The sequence below is a fragment of the Montipora foliosa genome, chromosome 14, assembly GCF_036669935.1.
Source record: "Montipora foliosa isolate CH-2021 chromosome 14, ASM3666993v2, whole genome shotgun sequence".
Taxonomy (NCBI): domain Eukaryota; kingdom Metazoa; phylum Cnidaria; class Anthozoa; order Scleractinia; family Acroporidae; genus Montipora; species Montipora foliosa.
The window spans coordinates 3,765,099-3,782,598 of NC_090882.1; the positions used below are offsets into that span (position 1 = coordinate 3,765,099).

The 17,500-nt window shown below is 41.3% G+C and overlaps 2 protein-coding genes across 5 annotated transcripts in view; both read right to left on the reverse strand.

Moving 5' to 3' along the window:
* The window catches only part of LOC137985651 (F-box/WD repeat-containing protein 7-like), an 11,933-nt gene extending 5,800 nt beyond the window's left edge, over positions 1-6,133 (reverse strand). For both annotated transcript variants that reach the window (XM_068833292.1, XM_068833291.1), the window contains exons 1-5: positions 5,770-6,133; positions 4,670-4,825; positions 3,328-3,566; positions 1,718-1,827; positions 273-422 (exon numbers count right to left, since the gene is read on the reverse strand). In XM_068833292.1, the coding sequence (XP_068689393.1) occupies positions 273-422; positions 1,718-1,827; positions 3,328-3,566; positions 4,670-4,825; positions 5,770-6,109 (995 nt within the window). In that variant the 5' untranslated portion in view covers positions 6,110-6,133. The remainder of the gene's footprint in view (positions 1-272; positions 423-1,717; positions 1,828-3,327; positions 3,567-4,669; positions 4,826-5,769) is intronic.
* Positions 6,134-9,906: 3,773 nt separating this feature from the next.
* LOC137985284 (monocarboxylate transporter 10-like) overlaps positions 9,907-17,500 on the reverse strand; it is a 12,916-nt gene continuing 5,322 nt past the window's right edge. For 2 of the 3 annotated variants that reach the window (XM_068832854.1, XM_068832853.1), the window contains 4 exons: positions 15,248-15,540; positions 12,897-13,483; positions 11,833-12,202; positions 9,907-11,080 (listed from right to left, as the gene is read on the reverse strand). In XM_068832854.1, coding sequence (XP_068688955.1) covers positions 10,881-11,080; positions 11,833-12,202; positions 12,897-13,483; positions 15,248-15,515 — 1,425 coding nt within the window. In that variant the 5' untranslated portion in view covers positions 15,516-15,540 and the 3' untranslated portion in view covers positions 9,907-10,880. Of the gene's footprint in view, positions 11,081-11,832; positions 12,203-12,896; positions 13,484-15,247; positions 15,541-15,617; positions 15,685-17,500 lie in introns of those variants that run through there. The other variant, XM_068832855.1, reaches the window with a different exon arrangement.

The window sequence follows — 17,500 nt, forward strand, 5'->3', positions numbered from 1 at the left end:
AATCACAAATTAATGCAAATCAAATAAAATGTTGGTTTTTGAGGTTGCCAACTATCCTTAGTGAAGTAGGTGATGTTTTCATTGCCTGTCTGCTATTATTGAAGCTTCCACTGTCAGGGATGGATAAATGTTGATTCAAGACAACAAAACTATAGATTGGACAATGGAAATCTCTTGGAGTTTCATATACTAAGCCGGCACATGAGCCAAAAAAAACCAGCCCTTGCTTGATAATCTGTCACATTATTTTGACTGCTGAAAGTGATACTTACCATACAGAGAGTCCATCATGTTGAGTTAGTATTAAAGCTGATTTTCCCCTCAGGACAGCACCCAAAACTCCAGACACTGTCACTGCAGAAGAACTATCAACTGACACATCTTTTACAGCAACAGATGACAATAGCTTATCACGAACTCTCCTGCAAAACAAATCACAATTTTATGTGTGTTAGAGTAGGATAACAAAGTTTTTTTAAATTAACCCACTGACACCTCAAACGCCTTACAATGCCCCCTTTTGACAAGTAAAATATTATTTCTGGCATTAGAAAGAGTAAAGTCTGTTAAGTGTCATCCCCAGGGGTCAATGAGTTAATGGATATGACACGTTTTTTGACTGCTTAAGGACAGTGCCTACTATTGTTAGCGCACATACATTTGATAGTTTTGCGCGGTTCAAAACTATTTGGAGAAAGTAGAACTTAGCAAGTGCTCTTGGTGTCCAAAGAGAAAATTGGAGGTAACCACGCATATTCAGAGATTAAAAAGCTTCAATTTACAATACAATACATACTTAATTGACCGCTCCCCATAGGGGCTTTTCAGGGCCAATGAAACACTACGAAACGACAGAACAGAACAACAACAACAACTGTTAAGAATCCCAACTGGCCGGAGGCAAACCAGTTGGCTATTTACAAGTGCAGCTGGGAACTTGAACCAGGGACTACCAGGATCAAATTCAACGAGTGGTTAGAGCGGGTCTTGAACCCGGGATCTCCGGATCTCAAGGCAAGCGCCCTAACCACTGGGCCACACTGCCTCCTCCTCCTCCTTGGAAAAGAACGCCATACATTGCTTTGTATTTTAAAGCTTTTTATTACAAATTTTGTTGATTAATTATCTTTAAAGAATGCATGGTTACCCCCAATTTTCTTTTTGGATTTCAATAACACTTGTCAAGATCTGCTTTTCCTGCATATTCAGTAAACCGCGCAAAAATACCTTTGAATCAGCGGCACCGTCTTTAAAGTTTATTTTTTTAACTACCGGTATTTATACTTGCAAAATTTATCCTAAATAAATGAATCCTGTACTGACAAGCACTACATCACTTCTCACAGAACTATACCATATTCAACAAATTAATTCTATGTACCGGTAATAAGTTTTCAATGGTTGCAAGATTATTTTCTGAAATGTTGTTTTATCAATGTGCTCAATATTCATTTTTACAGTTAGGGTACTAAGGAGTTGAGAATGGATTGAGATGATGTTCACATTTGAATGTAATGGAGACATAAAAGCCTGGACTGTAGTCAAACGAGCAACACAAAGCAGGAAGGAACAAGAAAGCTTGCTCCCTAGTTCTCCTTTCCCCCTCCTCCTTTGTCGGTCTTTTACTTTATTTTTACTCGAAAGTCAAGCCTGGTGGAAAGATGATTCTAAAATTCACCAAATCACCTGCAACACAGGCTAACGTTACCCCACATACCACAAAAGCATGTCGTTGTTGTCCGTTACACAAAGAAGTAACTCATCTTTCCATAGCCTGACAAATTTCACCCAGTTACCCAGGTTACTTATTTCATAGTAACAGTGGCCCTGAAAAACAAACAATCCTATTGGTTTAAAGACCCAACATCTATTCTTAGCTTTAAGCATAGGAAACATCATACAAGTCACAAAGGTTTGCTCCACTAGAGCTTATCATGGTTTCAGTAACATTATCTTTATCTTCTAGCTTCTGCAAGTAATTTCATATTTTCTGTAATTCAAAATATGTATTGAGCATGTAGGCAACATGTTTTGACACTAGCTGCCCTCATTAGCCATGCCATTTCCATGTAGTCTGTGCTTGTACCTTTATTTTGGATTTGTCGGGGCAGAGGTGGCGCAGTGGTGGCTCAAGTTAAATTCCCAGACTTTGCGTCACAAGTGTGTTGAGTTTGTTAGTTCTTTACTCTGCTCTGAGAGGTTTTTCTCCATGGGGTACTCCGGTTTTCCCCTCTCCTCAAAAACCAACCAATGATTTGACCCGAGTTTCCTTGATTGGGTTTAATTTCTGTAGAGTTTTCCCAATTAGTGCCCTAACACTAGTTGGTTGTTCAGGGTTGCCACTCATCAGCAACAAAAAAATTCCCTGACTTCTCCCAGACCTGTAACCAATTTTCACTAACTTTTAATAATTAGGTGAATAATTACATTTGCTTTAGCTTCTTTTGAAAACCGTCAATATTTTTTCGTTCTGTTTTTGATTTCTTTGCACTTTTCACGGGATTTTGTGAGCAAAATCTTGTGAACTGTTTACCAAAAATAAAATTCCCTGACTTTTCACTGACTTTGACAAAATTTTAAGCTTTTCCCTGCCTTTTTATAAAATTCCCTGACTTTTCCCTGACCTTGAAATTTTTTTTCCCTGACCCTGGCAACCATGTTGTTATTGTTGCTGAAGCAATAACAATAATAATATTGTTATTGAGAGTACTGAATGAAGCCTCGGATGGGATGCTAGTCCACCACAAGGTCCCTACCCAGATCATGGTGTCAGTTGTTATTTGTTTGCTAATTAGGTGCAAGTTTTAGTTGATAAACATGGCAAAGTGTCCCTATCAGCCTAAACTTCAATAATTTTACCAGTTTACAGCGGACCAAATGATTGAGGTTGGGGTAGCTTCTTGGTCAGGCTTATGTTTAGTGTTTCAGTTTACTTGAGAATTAAGGTTGGAGGGCCACTTCAGTGATATTAATTGAATGGTAAAGGTACAGCTCCTTTAAGTTAGTTTAAGAGGGTAACATGTCATAGTTAGGCTAGAGTTACTGATAAACTTGAAGCCCTTGGTGCACATCTTTGACCCCCCCCCCCCCCGCATTTTAGGGGTATTCAAAGCTACACTGGTCAGAGGAGAGTCGCGGACTCTTGGTTACATTCATCACACATTAAAAGCTGATTATAGGTGGTTTTCATGTTATGTCATTGCTGCCATGTTGGTGGATGAAAACAAAAGATCTCTCATGAATTAGCCCCTCTTGTTCATCCAACAGCTATTGTACATTACATCATTGTTATGCGTCTCTCTGCTAACAGGGTACATAAAACCAAACCTTCGTAATATCCCAGACAAGCACACAACAGTCGTCTGAGGCAGAGGCTGCAAAATTTGAATGCACAGTGACACAATTGATGCAAGCTGTATGACCATGCAAGGTTACAAGGCAAGAGGGTGATGTTAAAGGATGAAAGGAAGTCAGTAACAGTGTTTTTAGGTCCCAAACTTTCACTAAACAGTCCCTGGAACCTGATACCATTAGATCATGTGGTAAATCTGCACTTGACAGCAGACCTGAAATGAGAAGGAAAATTATAAAGATAATAAAATAAATGAGACTAGTTAGCAGAGAACTAAGGCTGTGAATTGTGTGGTTCTGTGGATTTGCATCTCATCATAAGTTAACAAGTTTGGTACTGATGATAATGTGAGGGCACACTTTCACTTGTGTGCTTTGTATTTATGCTGTAGGGCTTCATAAGCACTTCAAATTTCATCCACTTTCGGGAAGCAAACAGACAGCAGAATTTCTCAATTTCCATCATTGTACTTTGAGAAAAAGAACACATGATCCAGAATGGCTAAGCCTGACCATGACGAGCAAGGAAGGCACAGTGGTGATACTGGTAGCACTCGCTTCCCACCAATGTGGCCCGGACGAGATTCCCAGACTTGGCATCAAATGAGGGTTGAATTTGTTGGTTCTCTTACTCTGCTCCAAGAGGTTTTTCTCTGAGTGGGTACTAGTTACTGTTTTTCCCTCCCCTGAGAGCGAGCCTTAATAGACTTTATTCATCAATGGGGGGAAGGGAGAGGGGGCGTCCTATGGCATTTGAGGTGTGAATGGGTTAAAGAAAGTTCGTCATCAGGAAGAAATAAGCTTCAGTTCATCCAATGAAGCCATTCTGCAGATCAGAGGGGAGGTGTCGTACTGTGTCTGAGAGGGTCAAAAGGGCTAATGTACAGCAGCTGACTAGATTCACCATCCAAGTGAACGAGTTTTATAGCTCTTTGACGTAACGTGTTAAAATAAATGATTGATTGAATTATTGATTGAAGAGAAAATATATGATGACGATGGAAGAAAACATAACCTATGGTGGGCTCCTGACTGGAACTCATGATAAAGCCATACTATTGTATCAAAATCAAGTTTACAAATATAGATTGAAGATTAGGGTAAAACAAGAAGAAAGAGCCACCAAACTCAATCAACACAAAGCTTCATCCAGGCATTGAATCTGGTGGCCACAATGATGGCAAACTAGTGCTTTTGCCATTGAACTAAAGCCACCAAATTGAACATTTGAGCCTTCTTTACTGAACAACGCAAGAGAAACTCTAATATTTGGAAATTAGCTGGAGGCATAAACATTTTGAAATTGAACAGAGCCGACCTGTACTTTTTCTTAGGGCAATGGAGCTAACGCTGTCACGATGGGCTTGAACAGTTGTTATACAATGAGTGGTCCAGCTGTCCCAAATGCGGATGGTACAATCCTGACCAGATGTTACTACTTGGTCACCAGAAAACTTGACATCCCAAATTGGACCTCGAGAAGAAATAATGTCAAATAATATTATTGTTTGTTCCTGATAATCTTGAAGGGTAAAGCCTGTTTTAAGTGTCACAATGTTCATTAGTGTTCTAACTCAACTAAAGTTGGTTCCACTACAAAAAAAATGTTTAAAAGCACACAGCATGCAACATATTGATACAGTGTATGTCCTTGCTATTCTGCGGTTACTGTTTGGACAGGGGCCCTCGGAGTACGTTTGAAAGTGGGGGTGGGGGGGGGGGGGGGTTGGGGCTAGGTTTTGGTATGGATCACGGAAGTGTAAGGGGAGCAAGAAGAGGTTTAGGAGAAAACAACAAAACAGAAAAAGTGGGAAGTGATAAGGGGCTATAACCACCCTCCCCCCACCCCTCCCTCTCTGAAGCCCCTTTTGAACATGCTTCATTAACAAAGCCTACCATTCACCTCAACTGGCATTTTTCATGACCCAGATTTATCCACCTTGTGAGAATCTTTACACCCCCCCCCCCCCCCACACTCGCCCCAACTTGGCTGCAAATTAAAGGCACTATGTTCTCTTTCATCTGCACTCCTTTGCATAGCTAGTTTTGGCAACCAGAAATTTGCAGTTTTAAATCAGAGAAGCTGGCAAATTTGAGCCCTGTAGACATTTGTTTAAAGGCACAGACAAAAAATTGAGGAGTTAACCCTTTGACTCCCAGGAGTGATTAGCATGCAAATTCTCCTCACAATTTCATTTAAATGTCGGTCAAACAGATATTGAGAATGATGATTATCAGCTTAAGAGGTTTGATCTTGATAAAACACCAAATTCTCATTACTATGCAACAAAAAAATCTACAGTGCTACTTGGGAGAATGAACTACTCGATCTTTGGAATGAAGAGGTTACAATTAACTCCTGCCACCCTTATGTAGTGGTGTCGGGAGCGCCTGGAAAAATTATAAAACATTGCTCACCTATATGTCCTTTTAGCTCAGTTATGACAAAAGGCCACTTTCCGATATGACGACTTCGGTACCACTCTTTGTAAACATCCTCCCACACAATAACGATACTAGAAAAAGCAGAATCAGCACAATCGCCCCGCAGCTCGATCAAAACATCCTTTCCAATGTCTCTGAAACAGGCCGACCTCCAAAAAAGGTTGTATTTTTGTTGAGAAAGCAAAGCACGCCAGGAACGGCAGACCTGTCGTGATTTGGCTAAAGAAATCGCATCTAGGTGCTTCAGTATCTGATCTACCAACTCCAGAGGCAATTCAGATAGGTTGATTTTGGGTTGGACATCTTTAGGCATGATCTCGCACGGGACACCACAGGCGCCCCAGGCTGAAAATACGTGGTGTATGCGACAGTTTGTGTATATAGAGAATTGTATGGGAAAATCACCGATCGTAAAAAAATTGTGTAAATAACTCTCATTTGAAATAAAGTTTTCCTACCTCAAATGTGTGACCAACTTGTCTCTTTTGGCGAGTTTCGAGCCATTCTGACGCCGTTTAGTGAAGTCATCCGGAAGGCCGTTGCTGAAATAATGGGAAGGCCGGGGGTGTCCGGAAAACTAAGACCTAAGACCTAAGACCTAAGACCCGGAAAACTAAGACCCGGAAACCTAAGACCCGGAAAACTAAGACCCGGAAAACTAAGACCCTTTTCATTTTAGTTCTCAAAGCAATCCCTGGGCCGTTTAAAAAGGCGCAAACATATAATAAATAAATGCGAAGGAAATCGGGAATAAATCACGCGCAAAGCAGCAAATAAGCCATAGAAAAGAACGGCACCAAAAGACCCTGTATTCCTGAAAGAAATTTTATGTATATCCAAAAAATTAAGATCGATTTTGAGACGACAAGAAGGCTTTATAATGACGGCGTTGGAAGAAAATCTAGCAGCGTTTGCTTGATAATTATTCACGCCACAACCGCGAATGTCACGCCAGGCGAGTCAAGGCCGCATGACAATCCCGCATTTCAGAAAGGAAAAAGAAATCGTTGTTCTAAAATGCCTCGCCTGCAACTGAACCAATTGTTCATTTGTTCTTCGGAAATTATTGCCAGTCGGGTGTTACGTCCTGTTGGAAATCAACGACGGGTTTTTCTTTGATCGAGCTCTGTCACGAGCCCTTGTAAACAAATTCAAAGGTCAACAGGGTCACATGCCCTACTGCAAATCGCGCTGGTGGCACTGTTTTCGTAAAAAAGGCAGATCCAGCATCCAAATGTAGTACAATTTAAGGGAATCTGCTTAGCTCCAACCGCCATTATGTTGGGATATTTCGGGTTAAATGTTAGGTGTCAGGTCTTAGTTTTCCGGATTCCCCACTAAAAATCCGGAAAACTAAGACCCGGAAAACTAAGACCCGGAAAACTAAGACCCTTTTCATTTTATTCTTGTTTTTGGTACTTATATTGTACGGCTGGAACTCGGGGACCTTTGTTAGAAAGTCCGAGCACGTTCGTTCTGTTTTGAAAATCTAAAAATATTTTGATTTTAATATGTCCATAAGCAAATTGATATGTAAAGGTTCTCAATGTTTTAAAACCCTCCATAACATTGCCATGTGATTCTTACAGAGATCTTAATACCGTGTACTAATCTTTCGGGACAAGGCCTAACTGACACCCATGATTTTTTTTTTAATTTTTGAATAAGCTCAGCAAAATTTCAGAGATGTTTATGCGACTGCAAGAGGAGGTTCCACTTATCATAGAACCGAATAAGCCTTTGATCGTTCAATTAAATACGCTTTACATTATTACCTTTGTTACCTTTTAATTCAATGCACAGACGCCAAGTTAGAGCTTCCTGCTTCCCACCCCTCTCAGTCCCAATCTGTTGACCTTACTATTTGTTTACACGCGCTCACGACAGAGATTCCGCCGTTGATTTCCAACAGGACGTATCACCTGACTGCCAGTAATTTCCGAAGAACAAATGAACAATTCGTTCAGTTACAGGAGAGACATTTTAGAACAACGATTTATTTTTCCTTTCTGATGAAATGCGGGATTGTCATGTGGCCTTGACTCGCCTGGCGTGACATGATTTGCGGTGAAGAATTATCAAGCATTGCTAGATTTTCTCCCAACGCCGTCATTATAAAGCCTTCTTGTCGTCTCAAAATCGATCTTAATTTTTTGGATATACATAAGATTTCTTTCAGGAATACAGGGTTTTTTGGTGCCGTTCTTTTCTATGGCTTATTTGCTGCTTTGCGCGTGATTTATTCCCGATTTCCTTCGCATTTATTTATTATATGTTTGCGCCTTTTTAAACGGCCCAGGGATTGCTTTGAGAACTAAAATGAAAAGGGTCTTAGTTTTCCGGGTCTTAGTTTTCCGGGTCTTAGGTTTCCGGGTCTTAGTTTTCCGGGTCTTAGGTCTTAGGTCTTAGGTCTTAGTTTTCCGGACACACGGAAGGCCGGTGACTCCATCCATCGCTGGCCAGACCTCACTCCACAAATCGTTTTCTCCTCAACAGGAAAAGTCCCGAATCGCAATAAAAACAACAGTTCCATAAAGCCCAATAAATTTCACTCCAAATACGTGTGTTTCGGCGGCCGAAAGACTCGTGGCGAACGAAAACTTTGCCTTAAAATTCACCTCTTCGGCTTTCCTCAGAGGCTTGTGACCGGGTAGTCAACAACGGAAACTCGCAAGATGGTTTCAGCCTCAACTCTGTGACTGGGCAGTCAACAACGGTCGTGTTGCCAGCGCGCGGTCAAATTCAAATGGACCAATCAGAGTTGAGGCTGAAACTATCTTGCGAGTTTCCGTTGTTGACTACCCGGTCACAAGCCTCTGAGGAAAGCCGAAGAGGTGAATTTTAAGGCAAAGTTTTCGTTCGCCACGAGTCTTTCGGCCGCCGAAACACACGTATTTGGAGTGAAATTTATTGGGCTTTATGGAACTGTTATTTTTATTGCGATTCGGGACTTTTCCTGTTGAGGAGAAAACGATTTGTGGAGTGAGGTCTGGCCAGCGATGGATGGAGTCACCGGCCTTCCCATTATTTCAGCAACGGCCTTCCGGATGACTTCACTAAACGGCGTCAGAATGGCTCGAAACTCGCCAAAAGAGACAAGTTGGTCACACATTTGAGGTAGGAAAACTTTATTTCAAATGAGATAGTTATTTACACAATTTTTTTACGATCGGTGATTTTCCCATACAATTCTCTATATACACAAACTGTCGCATACACCACGTATTTTCAGCCTGGGGCGCCTGTGGTACCCAGAGCTGCGATCCTCTTGGCCGGCGCCACGGATCGCAGAGCAACTTGCCGGAGCACGCCGCTCTGCGCAGAATGGACGCGCAGTAATTACAATTACAGAGTCGCACTCGTTGTTGATGCAATTCAGCCGCGATTCTTTCAGTCAGCACCAAAAATAACGACCTCTGGCTGGTTCCAAACCAGGAAGTTCGCGAATCACGGACTTCTGGCTCGTCTGCGCAATGTTGGAAATTTGAAACAATGTGTATAGCTGTCAACGGTTACCAAAATAGACCCCCACAGGGACTACGCGTATTTCGGAACCAGCCTATCCGATCTTTGGTAAACTAAAGGAACGAAATCGAAGAAAGAATGCAAGAAAAAAGTCAACAATACGAGGTATTAATTCCGGGTGGTCAGCAAACCAAGTAGTATCCCCAGCCAACAAGATGTAACTTAAGTGACAAACACGTGGCTACAAATCTTCCAGCAAAACCATTCAAATGAAAAGAGTTTGATTTGCCGGGTAAAAATGCTCAACCATTACATTTTAATGGTTTTACCATAGGACTCTCTTTTAAAAAGTGAAGAGGCTAACAGCAACTCAGAATTGGCGTTTGTTTGGTCTTAAGTCTTTAAGATGATCCGAAAAAGGATCATTGATCTAAGATCACTTAGGTCATGTTGCATCAAAGGAACCGAATATTCCTTTCCCAGAGCCTGGTGGATTCATGGGTTAGGTAGAAATCTCTACAGTGACCTTTCATTCCTCACCCTTTCACCCGTGGAAAAGGTTTGCTGTGCCCAGGTCCACTTGACCAGTCGAACGGGATACTGCAAATTTATGCACAGGTTCACACAGAGAGATGACAAAACATGTCTTTCTTTATCTATTTACGAAATCGTTTATCTTTTAAGACTCTTTAAGAGTTTTACAAAAATTCTTGAATGGTTTTTTACTTCTGTACAGTTCTTCGTTCTTGAGAATTCAAAGGGTAAATAAGGCGAGAAATTGTATTGAAAACAATTACATTTAAATATAAAAATACACCTTTTCATAGTTATACACATGGCAATATATATCTCCCCAATATATCGTACATCTACATTTTTATTTTCCTGTTTTCGAAAGCCAAAGGGCAAGTTTCTAATTCTGCAAGAAGAAAAGAACCCGAGTATGTTCGGGGATTGAGAAAAACAAGGAAAATGCGAATTATTCACTTCAAATTTTGGTCGTGCAAAATGTAAAACTATCCTATTCCCAATTCCCATTTGATCCCGTGTAACATTAGTCTCCTTCGCAGCCGCTCGGGCCGGAGTCACGCAACGCTCCCCTTCCCCACGGGGAGCGTTGCGTGACTCCGGCCCGAGCGGCTGCGAAGGAGACTAGTGTAACATGCAGGCTTTTCAAAATAAGTTTGCTGCGTGCTCGATTGACATGCAATTATAAATAAATTTCAATACAAATGAATAGAACTATTTGTAATGAATAAAGTTTTGCATTGCTTCTAATAGATTTGTTCAGTTAATCAACGTTTTTCAAAAGCGCCAGCGCCCAATCTTCAAAAATTGATATTTTTCCGCCTTCAGGGAAAAAAAAATCGCGAAACTCAATTTTCCTGATGAATTCACGAGAATTTTACTATCAAACATACTTTGCATTCGGCAAATCTTTTCCTTTCAAGAATACAGATATTCCCTTATTTCAGAACAAAGCATCACCAAGTACGCGCACAGGAATGGAAAGGAAACAGTGTTTTCCTTATTGAGATAATAATGAGAAATGAAGATAATGTCATTTCCTTTTTTTCTGCATAATACATCTCTTGACTAATCATTATAACTTGACGACGTCAAACCACTGTAAGCCTATCGGAAACGAGCAACATCTCTATTTCGTCCCGAGGGATAACCAGAGCTCTTTTCTGTTCCTTTTCAATCACGGGATCTTTCACGCATTGAGTCAGAGAGAGAATAAAGGCTCCAAGGACAGTCGGTGCACCCGCCATGATAAATAAATTCTTATAGTGTCCTGTAATTTCACCAAACCAGCCTGTAGGAAATAAAGCATGCCACATTAACTTTCGTCGGTTCATCGTCTGCTCTATAAAGGGGCTAAGTCAGACCGAAATTTAGCCGAAGTCAGCGACTGGGAACTCTCAACCAAATCAAACAAAACACAAAAATAACAGCTTAAATACTTTAAGAAGTTTTGAATGAAACAACAAATACAAAGGAGGCAGGGTTGGGTAAAATTGAAGAAGATCAATTAAAATGGATTGCAATTGATATTTTTGAAAACTGTTCAGCCTCAGTAACATTTCTTGAAAGATTCTCTCTATTGTTTGTGACTTAAAATATGATGTTTCAGAGACAGTTTCATACCACAAAGCTTGAGTTGTGTTGTTTAATAGTAATTTCTGGGATAACGTTAATTTTTAAAACTGAATTGCAAAGCGAATGAGGTTGATTAATTATAATTAGTAAAATTACACCAGAAGGATGTATCTTGAAGGTCCCTAAACCTTTCGGGCGTATTTCGGGTGACAAAACGCTTTGTGCCTTCAAAAGGAAAGCGTTTCTAGTCAAGAAACTTTGCAGTTGTTTCGTATTCGCTGGTCTTGAAAACATGTTCAAAGATCAATTTTTCAGAAGCAGGAGATCATACGTTCACGAATTGCTTTTCAGTTCCTAATAAGGAACGCCAGAACGTTGACTACCCAGAGCGATGGCCATGATGGCGATGACTTTTTGACAGAAATTGAACTTTTGTGGTGTGTGTGCTTCTTGGCCAACCATCCTTACCTGCTGCTGGAGCGCCGATTAACATAGAGCACGACTGGATCATCAAGACTCCTCCCCAGGCTTCGGACATCCTGTTACGGTCCGCACATTGAAAGGTCACAATTGACATGAGACCGATGATACAGCCGTCCAGTAAACCGAGAACTACTACATAAGCCACGAGCATGTAGTAGTCCTTGGCAAATATAGCTATTAGAGGAGACAGCCCGGATAAAACCATGCAAAAATCGTATAACAGCAGGGTGTCCACCCGAGGAATGTCCGAGATTTTTCCGAATATGATTTTTCCGACGCCCGAGCCAACTGCCAAGTAGGAAAGAAGTAGAGAGCCTTTCTGATGCGATGAGCCCATCTCTTCGGCAAAACGTACCTAAAATGAAACAGAACATATTTTATGACTGTGGATTTTTGCATAGTTTCAACTTCTGCATAACCAAAGGATGGGGTGTATACTGTCGAGAGGCCAAACGCAAGACAAAACAGAGCCTTGCTTGCATGCGTTTCCTGTAACTGACACAGGCTAAAGGTATTTTGCTTTGCCCTTGCAACCGCTTTAGAATCCTTGAGTTTTGATTCTCAAAATCTATGATTTTGAAATCTCTCCTTTCAATACTCTATGCTATGGAAAACAAGTACTAAGCTACCACTCATCGAACTATGCAATAGTGAACCAAGAGCTCAGAACATTGCTACCAGGTCACGACGTTAATTATACTATCTGCTGCAAACTTTGAACGTATGATACTGTACCTCGTTAATTACACAATGTTCACAATTACCATGTTCTGAAATTGTAATTTTTCTCCTAGTGCCTGCACCTGTTGTGATTTTGGTTATATGGCGACAAATTGAAAACACAGCCATGGAGGTAGAAAAAGTGAGCGTCTATCATTTAGCTACGTCAGTGCTAATCTGATCATGGTATGCAAAAGCTAAGAGCTTTGTCAACTTCTCGGTAACTTTTCTTTCGCCCAGAAGGGGCCAAGGGGGGCTGGGGGGGGGGGGGGGGGAAGGGGTTCCGCTTCTGGCGCCTTGTACCCATGTAAAGTTCATAATACACTTACCACATGAACATGAGGAATAAAATATCCAAACGTGGCCACTGCTGAAGCAACAGCCCAGATAATAAACCTCTTATTTCTAGGAAAGCGAAACCATTTTTTCTTGGTAGATTGTTCCACGATGATATCTGACGACTTCTTAAGTTTGTGTTGGCCAGTTTTTCTCTCCTTTAGCGGTTTAAACAACATTCCACAAATGGTTATAACAAGCGAAAGTCCGCTAAGAAAACGGTAACAATTCCTCCATCCAAAGGAATCTATGATAATTTGTTGTAACGGAGCGAGTCCAAGAGCTCCGACATTACTGCCACAAGTTGCGATTCCTGTAGCAAATGATCGCTTCTTGTCAAAATAATACGCCACCATAACCAAAGCAGGAAGGTAGCTTATACTCGTGCCAAGCCCCACAAGCACACCATGGGTTAAATAAATCAAATACAAGCTATCCACAAATGAAGACAGCAAAAGCCCCAGGCTCGTTATCAGTCCCCCCACGATGACCACTCGTCTGCAACCAAAGCGCTCACTCAAGAGGCTGCCGGGATAGCAGAAGAAGAAAAGACAGAACTGAGCAATGGAACCTACCCATGCTGAAAATAAAAGGGTTGTTAATTTAGAATCGATATACAAGCCGTTCGACCGTACCTGCACTCATAATGATCTAAACTGTGTCATGCAACAGTTTTCAATTCACTCAGTTTTACCGGGCTTCACGAGACAGGACGCATACAATCGATGTAAAATTAATTCTAAGAACTTAACCCTCCCCCGGCAAGATGTGTTTATACCGAGTCATACGATGACCCGACATTTCATAGACTCCCACGCAGACACTCAGGCATTCGTCCTTGGGGAGGAACGCGTGACGAATCCCCAAGAGTGTCTGCGTTGGGAGGCTAGATATTTCATTGCGTGAAACGAAAACACAAAAACTCGTTTCCGGTCACGCACACAACTCTCCCCGTTTGTCTGTCGCGTAGTGCGTCTGTGGATTAGTGGACGGGATCTCAAGTTCGTTTCCTACTTAAGCTGCCTTATACGAAACAAAGAAATCTTACACATTTGCAGCCACAGCGCGACCCGTCCTTCCCCCCCCCCCCCCCACCCCCCCCAAAAAACAGAGTCGAATCCTACACTGTGTTTAAAAGCTTTCTCGTAAATATGACAACTCGAGATAGTTAAATAAGGTGATTAACTCAGCACGATGGAGGAAGACTCAGTGCAAAATGATTGAAGTTAAAGTTTTGACGAGAACGTCAGCTAGCGCATTTACTCTCTCTATTTTGTAATTGTTGTCGTTCGTTCCAACCCAGATATGGGATACTCTGCCAACATTGTACACCATGAACGAGATGGACTACACGTAATCGCGAAGAACTTCGGAAAGCAGAGATTCACATTTTTTGAGGGCAGATTAATTTTCGTGGCCATAGTTGTTGCTTTTGTTCCTGGTGATAATGCTTGTGTCCTGAACTGCATGACAATGTCAATAATAATCATTCACACAAGCACCTGAATAGGACATTTGCATGATGACGCCATTTGACTACAAGTCCCAAAATCCTACAGGTTTTTCTTGTCTGATGCGAACTGAGAGCTATTGTTCTTTTTACCCCGCTGGGAACACAAAATTTAAACAAGAAAAGAAAAAAAAACTGAATTCTAGTAGTTGTAGTCAAATGATGCTATCGTGAAAATTGCCTATTGTTTTTCATTTTTTCCAGCTCATTCCTCAGTGAAGTGAAGTGAATCTATGAGTCTCTCCCTCTTTTCAGGACTAATTTACAATGCTCTGTGGGGTACTTTAGCCAGACTGCTTGTTACGCAGTTTACAGTTATTTTAGGAAGTGAAAGATGCCCCCGTTCAGATTGGTCAGACCACAACACCGGGGTCTCTTATCGAATGGTGAGTGGGTTCTTTACGTCCCATACTATTTAATTTCCAAAAAGGGCTATGAGACGGGACCTCTCGTTTACAGTCCTTATCCGAGAAGACTTGAAAGTCTAACCATGTGCAGATGTAATTACAAAGGCAACAACACTTTCTCCTCAGGTATTTTAAGACCCTGAGTGTTGGTCCGGCCGGAGTCGAACTGACGACCTTCCGCAAGAGAGCCCGACCGCCCATGACAGCTCAACTAACTGAGCCACCGGTGCGCTCTTAAATTAATCCCTCATAATTTGTATTTCAAACAACGCCAACCCAATTAAAGTCAATTCCAACAAAATATATATTTAGCGACTCAAATTAATCCCTCATTTCTGCTTGTGAGAAATTAGTAGTTCAAACGACGCCAACCCAATTAAAGCCAATTCCTACAAATATATATTTAGCGACATTGAGCCTTGTTTACCGGTTTTAACTTTCGATTCCTTGAAGTGGTCGAGTAACGCCGCATATAATACACCAACAGAGTAATGCATTCCCATCACCACAAACAAGTCACAGAATGCCGCTGCACAAACGACCCAAGCCCATCTTCCATCTTTCTCTGTATAATTGGCATCTTCAGCAAAAGGGAACTTTGTCGCCGCACTGCCGATGCTTTGCGAACTGGAAGTGTCTCGTTCTGATTTGACCGCTAAGAGTTTCACTCCGCATGAGTCATCTTCGGCGTCCATTTTAAGTCGTAGCTATGTCTGTTGACTGTTTGGGAGACAAAATAAAGCGAGTAAATTTCTCAATGAATGTGCATATTCTGCTGCGCATGACGAACTACTTACGCCAGATGTTCTTCAGGCTTGAAGAGTAAAACTAGTGATCCATAAAAAACACTATGCGCTTACAGTCTGTTCAACTGACTTTAAACTGAATTCAAAGTACTTGGATTACAAAATTAATCAATACAGCATTAAAGTCCACCACCCACGCAAGAAACTAGTAAAGGCGAAATATGGGACAACAATAAGTCGATGAGAGAAATGATCGTCGCACAATTTATTAAGCAATTGCGTTTTATAGACACCTTAGAAATTCGAACGGCGCCAACAGCATTCGAACCCATGACCTTAAATATACATTCATTTCATTTCGTTCCGGCATCGAGTCCTCTCGGGAACAAATGAATTCAACAAAATTGACCTGCTCTCAATTGTGTGGCGTCAGAGAGTCAGTTGCTAGAGAGTATTGCACCGGCATCACAAAGGTCATTGATGCGAAACCCGTTGGAGCAACCTCAATTTCTCAGGTGTCTATCAAACAACAATTGCCCAAATTGTTTAACCAAGCACGTCTATAATCCGCACTTAAACTAATGTATTTGGCCCACGCCATCTTGAAGGATAGAAGACTCCCAGATTTTAGAGATAGGATAGGTTATTGATAGATGGGTTGAAAGTCAATATCGGGGCAGGGAGGGGGGGGGGGGGTACTCTATTATATACGCTATATAGGTATGTGCCGCCCGATAGGGTAGGGTTTTAGACGTGATCTCTCCTTAAATATGGTATCCTTTTTTTAGTATTTTTGGTATGGTGATCCTTAGATATTCCTTAGATAGGGTCACTAAATTGCAGTATCCGTCCCAACGCGCAAAACGAACTACATACCTGAATACACGTTTTCAAGTTTAACACAGCGATTTTAATTAAAGGGACGTTTATAGCTTGTATAGCAGAGCAGAAACCTTCATTATCACGCAAGCGAAGACACATTGCCATTAGTGTCAAGAGGTATTCAATTAACAGCGCGATGGAATGGTCATTAACGGATTTAGCATATAATTTGACAATTTGGAACTTTCATTAGCGTCTTTGTGCAATCAATAAACATAGACAGACATTCAGTAATATTTTTGTTGAAAGTCATTAGAGCAAGAAGATGAGCGAGGACAATGTGCGAGCCATGGCTGCGGGCTATGCGAGCACAAAAGTGTGCATAACAATGATAAAAAAACAAAACAAAAAAACTTTACATGTGGCCCCAAAATATTCGGAGATTTCAAAATTGTCTTTCACAAACTGAAAAGAAGAAGAGTTGAAATGGAGTTCTGCTCTAATGACTGTCAATAATCAATAAAAGACTATTGAATGTCTCCATGTGTTTAGTGATTGTACAAAACACTCATGAAAGTTCCAAAATATGAAAGAACCTTAAAAAAACATTCTATTTTTCGTGCGCGTTATCCAGAGACACCAGTCAAAGTAAATCCCTGCCCTTCCCAACCCGGGCCGGCGGGGAGTTAAACTTATTATCACTCGACGATGGGAGAATAAGAGGGGACTTCACTGCAGCAATAAACAATCAGTGTGGCAGATCCGCGAAGTCATAAACAGAAACGTTTATAAAACGTGACATTGCATGAAAGGAGCCCTCGTTGGGCCTTTTGCAGAGGCAGATACAAAGGTCGGATCGGATCAACTGACTCGGACCGCCAGTCCACGACGGATCAACTCGAACCGACCCTGATCAGAAAACATAAGAAAGAAAACCGAAAACTAAATTCCAAAATTCCCGAGATCAGAGGGACAAAATTGTAATAAGGTTCACTCCATTACAACTGATCATAAGCAAACTTAAGATGAAATTAGGGAAAACGAAAAATCGCTGTTTATCCCTCAGTTCAGCTACATGGCTACGTGGCGATCTCAAATATAATTCACGGCAC